This window comes from Narcine bancroftii, chromosome 5 (genome assembly GCF_036971445.1).
Source record: "Narcine bancroftii isolate sNarBan1 chromosome 5, sNarBan1.hap1, whole genome shotgun sequence".
NCBI lineage: Eukaryota > Metazoa > Chordata > Chondrichthyes > Torpediniformes > Narcinidae > Narcine > Narcine bancroftii.
In genome coordinates, this window is record NC_091473.1 from 150,402,348 (window position 1) to 150,408,347 (window position 6,000).

Consider the following 6,000-nt stretch of genomic DNA (forward strand, 5'->3'; position numbering starts at 1 on the left):
CACTGGGGAGAAAGATTCTGAATGTTTACCTCAACAAAGTCTCTCATCATTTTATAAACTTCTATCCGGTCACCCCTCAGCCTCTAATATTCTGGAACAAAGCAACCCAGATTTACCCAGCTTCTCCTGTTAACTCAAACTCTCTAATCCACAGAGCGTCCTCGTAAACAAAGAAATGCTGGAGGAACTTGTCAGGGCAGAGAGCATCCAAGCGCAGAAATGGTCAGTCTGTAGTGGCTACTACAGTAGAGCTACTGAAGTAATACAAAAAAACACACACCAGACCAGTCAACTGAAGACTGATTTATTCAGGGTTTACAGGCTTCTTTTATATACTGTGTGTCCCGTGATCCATGGGATCGGTGGGTTTAAATTTAGCCTTGTAAGTATCCCCCACCTTCCAGCGGAAGACTCAACAGCTCAACATGCCGTTCCTCAGCACTCAGTATCTCTCGCGTACGCTCCATTAGGTGAGTAGGCGGCTTCTGTATTATGGTTCTGCACGCCCGCAGAAACTCGCTGGTGACAGTTCGCGTTGCCGTGCTGTTCGCCCGTTCAGCCCGCTACACGTCTGGTACAAGTCAATGTTTCAGGTCCGGGACCCTTTATCAGACCCAAAACATTGGATGACCATTTTGTACATTTTGAACAGTGGGAGGAAACAGGAGCTTTCTAGGAAAACCCACACAAACTCCTCACGGAGAGTGCAGGATTTGAACCTGGTCCCGATCGATGGCGCTGTAAAGGCATGGTGCTAACCATTACACCAACCGAGCCGCCTGATACTCAGTACCCTGATCAATGATTGCAAGCATGTCATTATGCTTTCCTTACGTGTACGTGTGTATTATTTTGTCTTGACAATGCATTGCATCATTTGAATGCTAAGACCCAGTAATTCTAAGCAAGTAGTCAAAATGTTGCAGAAGGTCTGGGTGGAAGACAAGTTGAACTTTCTTCTGAAGTGAGCTGCAATGGCCTGCACTTAACTGCCTGAAATCGAATTGAAAGGAGGCTTAAACGTACTATTGTATACATACTTGAAAAGAAAAAAAATGCAGGGTCTTTGGCAAAATGTAGAATTCAGAACACTACAGCACAGTACAGGCCCTTCGGCCCTCGATGTTGTGCCGACCCATATACAAAATATATAAAGAAAGAGGACTGGTAAATTGGTGGTTTGTCCAATGGGTTGAATGCTATCCTTGCATGAGATTCTACACTAGAGTTGACTTAAAGAATAAATGTGAAAATTATAGCCCAGCCACACTGTGGAGCAGTCGCTGGTAAAAGCCCACATTTTCATAACACCCAGGGGTGGAGTGCTAATTTTTTAGGTGCCAGAGCTCACCAAAAACGGTGACAAGGAGGTGCTGAAGTGGCACTCCAGTGAGGTCCGGCAGCACTGCACCCCTGATAACACCTTTCACCACTTCACCAAGTCCCAAATGACAACACAACCTATAAAATGCCTGCAGTTGTAAATCTTCACTGATAGAGATTTCAAAGAGCCACCACTGATTGGAAAAGGCTCCATCCAATGACCAAAGATCAGAGCTGAGTAGAACGTGTGGCCAATACTCTTGTCAATCAAAAGGCAGATCCTTGTGCCGTGAACCCATCAACTCAACTCAATCACTGCCGTACTTGGTGCCGCGGAAAACAGAGAACCAGTGAAATTAATTTGCATTTATTCATTTTATTTTGACAGATTCAGAAAGAGTACTACAGACTATTTAAAAACGTGCCTTGTTGCTTTGAGTACCTGAGATGAATTAAACTCAAGATGCACATCCAACATGAGATGGGAAAGAAAAACAATTTCAGAAGAGCTTCAAGTGACATTGATGGACTGTGACCATAATTTATTTAAAGTTTTATGGGGTGGATTGCATTTGAATAGATGGGTGGAGTGGAGTATATAAATTTCTTCAAGTCCTTACAACATCTTCAATTCCACCTGAATTTTCCACTAGCTTCTTTTAAATGTATTTCTTGATGGTGTTAAAACAATTTCCCCTTCCATTCTCTGAAAAAAAAACTCAATTGTAATTTCTGGATTCGCTTTTTTAATATCTTTAAGAATGAAGTCCCTCATTTAAAAAGAAGTCAATTGCTATTGTGCTTCTCAACTGTGTGGAAAATGTGAAACTCTGAAACATTTTTTTCTTGCTTGCTTCATCATAAAGATCGCACATGAGGCCATTCAGCCCAACACAATTTCTGCTGGCTCTCTTTTCCAAGAGTAATTTGACGCAAGGTATGGGGTGCTAAGACGTTCTGCTTGGTTGCAAGATAAACCTTAGCTGTTAGGTTGGTCTTGAGAGTGATGTGGGTGTGCCTTCACAATGTGTACTGCATTGGGTTCAAGAACAAGGCTCGGCATCTTTTCTAACCAAATAGTCTTTAATTTTTGCTGACAGATAAATCTGCTGAAGTCACTCTGCTCATCTACCTCTTATGACCTATATATAGTGTCCTGTGCCTCCACCTTACCCAACTCCAAACCGGAGATCCAATGTAGACATCCCACGGAAGAAGGACACAGCAGAAAAAAATAAAGAGGACACAACATTTTGAATTAGGTTGTGGCTCTGGGTTCTCGAGTGACCAAGAAGGAAAGATAGTGGGAGATCCTGCACCATAATTAGCTAAAGTATTGGCCATGACTGTAGGATGATTCATTTCTACAGGAAACATTCCTAACTTATGAACTTGGGATGGGAAAACAAAAAAACTCAAACAACGAAGGTCATTCTACAGGCTTTAATTAGCTTAAAACCTACACACAAGGTTCAAGATCCCTTCTGGCTCCATGTGCTCTACTGTCTACACGAGGGCCGACATGAGCCTTTATACGGGGCGGGTGATTGGCAGGGAATAGGTGGAACCAGCCTCCCAGGTTACCTCCCTGAAGGTACAGTGGGTTTCCCCCTGCCCTAGACAGGTAGGACTGCAGACAGTCAGGTGATCGTTTCACCACAGGACTATTTTGTTGTACACATATGTAGATTGATATTTAGTGGCAAATCTCATGGATCAACCAAGTAGATCACGTTAGCAAAGACTCGTTTCATGAAAACCTGAACTCCTGTGCATAATGCACTCGATATCAACTGGGATTAGGAAAAGAACCAAACTTGAATGAGAGACTTGGGAGCTTAGAAATTTTTATAAAGTGCTTCCATGGCTTTGTATTTTGGTGAGAAGGTTTATAACTGTAAATAGATTTCAGTCCATACAAAAGAACTCTCTGCAAAATAAACTCGTTTACATTTATGCTTTTTAATTAAAGGCATGAAATTGGAGTTTTTTTTGTGTGATCCTTGTAACCATGCGATGGTAATGAAGCTGCTTTGCATAATTTATTCCTTATACGGCCATTGCTGAATCTTAAGGTTGAAGCAAGGTCTGAATCAATGGTGTTCAGCAAGATTGACGACTGGCAATTATCTGCATTGAAACCACGCTGCCTGAAGTCAGGATTCTTCCTTTACCTTTGCTTGCTCAAACTCACTCACCTCCCTGCTTAAGCGCAACCTGGGGGCACTTTTATTGAGGTCTGCTGTCATTCTCACCATTAACGTCTTCGATTAACACAGGCAATAAATACTTGAAATGAATTCCTGCAGAAGGACATGGAAGCAAAGGGCCAGTGAGCTAATTGGATGCAAACAGGGACTTGAATTCGAGCTACAGGCCATATATAATCATATAACAATTACTGTACGGAAACAGGCCAACTCGGCCCCTCTAGTCCACACCAATTTAAGTGAAACTCCACTAGTTCCACCTACCCATAAGCCTCCAACCCCCTCACATCCATGCACTCATCCAACCTCCTCTTAAATGACAAAATTGACCCTGCTTCAACCATCTCTTCCAGAAGGTCCTTCCACTCAGCCACCACTCTCTGAATGAAGCTTCCTCTCATGTTACTTCTAAACTTTTGCCCCCTAACTCTTAACTTATGACCCCTTGTTCCAATCTCCCCTACCCTCAAGGGGAAGAGCCTATTCACATCTACACTATTTATTCCCCTCATAATTTTAAATACCTCTATCAAATCCCCCCTCAACCTTCGATGCTCCAATGAATAAAGACCCAGTCTACTCAATCTTTCTTTGTTTTCAAGATATTGCAATCCAGGCAACATTTAGTAAATCTTCCCTGCACCCTCTTTACCTTATTTATATCCTTCCTATAATTTGGAGACCAGAACTGCACACAATATTCAAAACTTGGCCTCACCAATGCCTTGAACAGTCTCAACATCACCTCCTGGCTCCTATATTCTATGCTATGATTTATAAAAGCCAGCATACCAAAAGCCTTCTTCATCACCCTATCTACATGAGAATCCACTTTCAAAGAATGCTGAACCATTATTCCAAGATCTCTCTGTTCCTCTGCATTCCTCAATGCCTCCCTCCCCTTCACTGCTAACGTCCTGTTTTGGTTATTCTTCCCAAAATGAAGTCCCTCACACTTATCTACATTAAACTCCATCTGCCACCTTTCTGCCCACTCTTCTAAGCAGTCCAAATCCTTCTGCAGTCCACGAAAACCCACCTCACTATCCACAACTCCCCTTATTTTTGTATCGTCTGCATATATATTCAGCCAATTTACCACCCCATCATCCAGATCATTAATGTAAATGGCAAACAACAAGAAATCTTAGACATTCTGAGTAAACAAAGAGTAGCTGGAAGGAGTCAACAACTCAAACACTCTTAATGTCCACCCATTTCCATTCCCTTGCTGACATATTTTTCCATGGTCTCATGCTCTGCAAGACTGAGACGTCCTACAAATTGGAGGAACCACACCTTATCTTCCGACTGGGCACCCTCCAACCGGATGTTGTTGATATCGACTTGTCTAGCTTTCGTTAAACCCCTCCCCCTCACTTTTTCCCCGCATCACCTTCACCCAGCTCTGTCTTTCTCCCTTTTCCCTGTCTCCTTTCCCACAGACATAATCAATTCTCACCTCTCCCCTTATCAAATCCAATGAACACCTTTTGTTGGACTGGACTCCTCCTGCAGCCAACAATGTCTCTGTTCTGGGATTTCCTGTTTTTTGCTCATTCTGTTATTTCCTTGAAGAAGGGCTCAGGCCAGAAATGTCGGCAATATATACATCTCCTCTGTTGAAAGACTGGCTGAGTTCCTATCGCATTTCAGTGTGTTTTTCCTACAATTACAATGTCGTAGACTTTCATGTTTCTCACACTTATTGTACAGACAAGGTATTAGCTTCTGCACCTTCTGTATCTTTCTAATCCTTGACATTCAGCCATACAATTTCTCTGTCAGCCTCCACACAAAATATAAACTGGAGAGCCCAGTAAAAAGGGTGGTCGATATGGACTCTACTTTTTTTAGACAGTGTCTTTTTTTACAAGCCAATTAATAAACCTTGCTGGCAGCAACATTCAACATTCAGCTAGGAGATTTATTTGCTTTCAAGTTGAAAGATTGCAGATTCCAGCTCCATTACAGAAGCTGGTCAGTGCTCTGTTGAATGGGAGTGTTTTACCAAAGGCTTGGCATGGGATTCCATCAAAAATAGAGTGAAACGAGGACGTTTGCAGATGCTGGGGTTGAGTGCAATACACAGCCATGCTGGAGAAACTACGCAGGTCAAAGAGTGTCTATAGGAAGTAAAATGTTTTGGGCCTGGATTAAGAAAAGAAACAGGCAGATGCCTGAATAATTTTTTTTCAGTTTTGTTTACAGCACGGTAAAAGACGATGCTTCCCAATTACACCCAAATTAACCTGCACCCCCAGACATTTTGAAGGGTGGGAGGAAACCAGAGCACTCGGAGAAAACCCACACAGACACGGGGAGAACATACAAACTCTTTACAGATACTAACCAGTGTCACTGCCATTGCAATAGCCTCGGACAGTTTGTTATGCTAACCTCGTCACCCCCAAAAAAGTGGGGATGGGAGTAGGGGAGGGGCAAAGGGACAGAGGTGGAGCACATG

The 6,000-nt window shown here is 42.7% G+C and overlaps 1 protein-coding gene across 2 annotated transcripts in view; it reads left to right on the forward strand.

The window, feature by feature from the left end:
- Positions 1-3,308, forward strand: part of adgrl4 (adhesion G protein-coupled receptor L4) — a 142,763-nt gene extending 139,455 nt beyond the window's left edge. For both annotated transcript variants that reach the window (XM_069939370.1, XM_069939368.1), the window contains one exon: positions 1,712-3,308. In XM_069939370.1, the coding sequence (XP_069795471.1) occupies positions 1,712-1,774 (63 nt within the window). In that variant the 3' untranslated portion in view covers positions 1,775-3,308. The remainder of the gene's footprint in view (positions 1-1,711) is intronic.
- Positions 3,309-6,000: the final 2,692 nt, after the last annotated feature.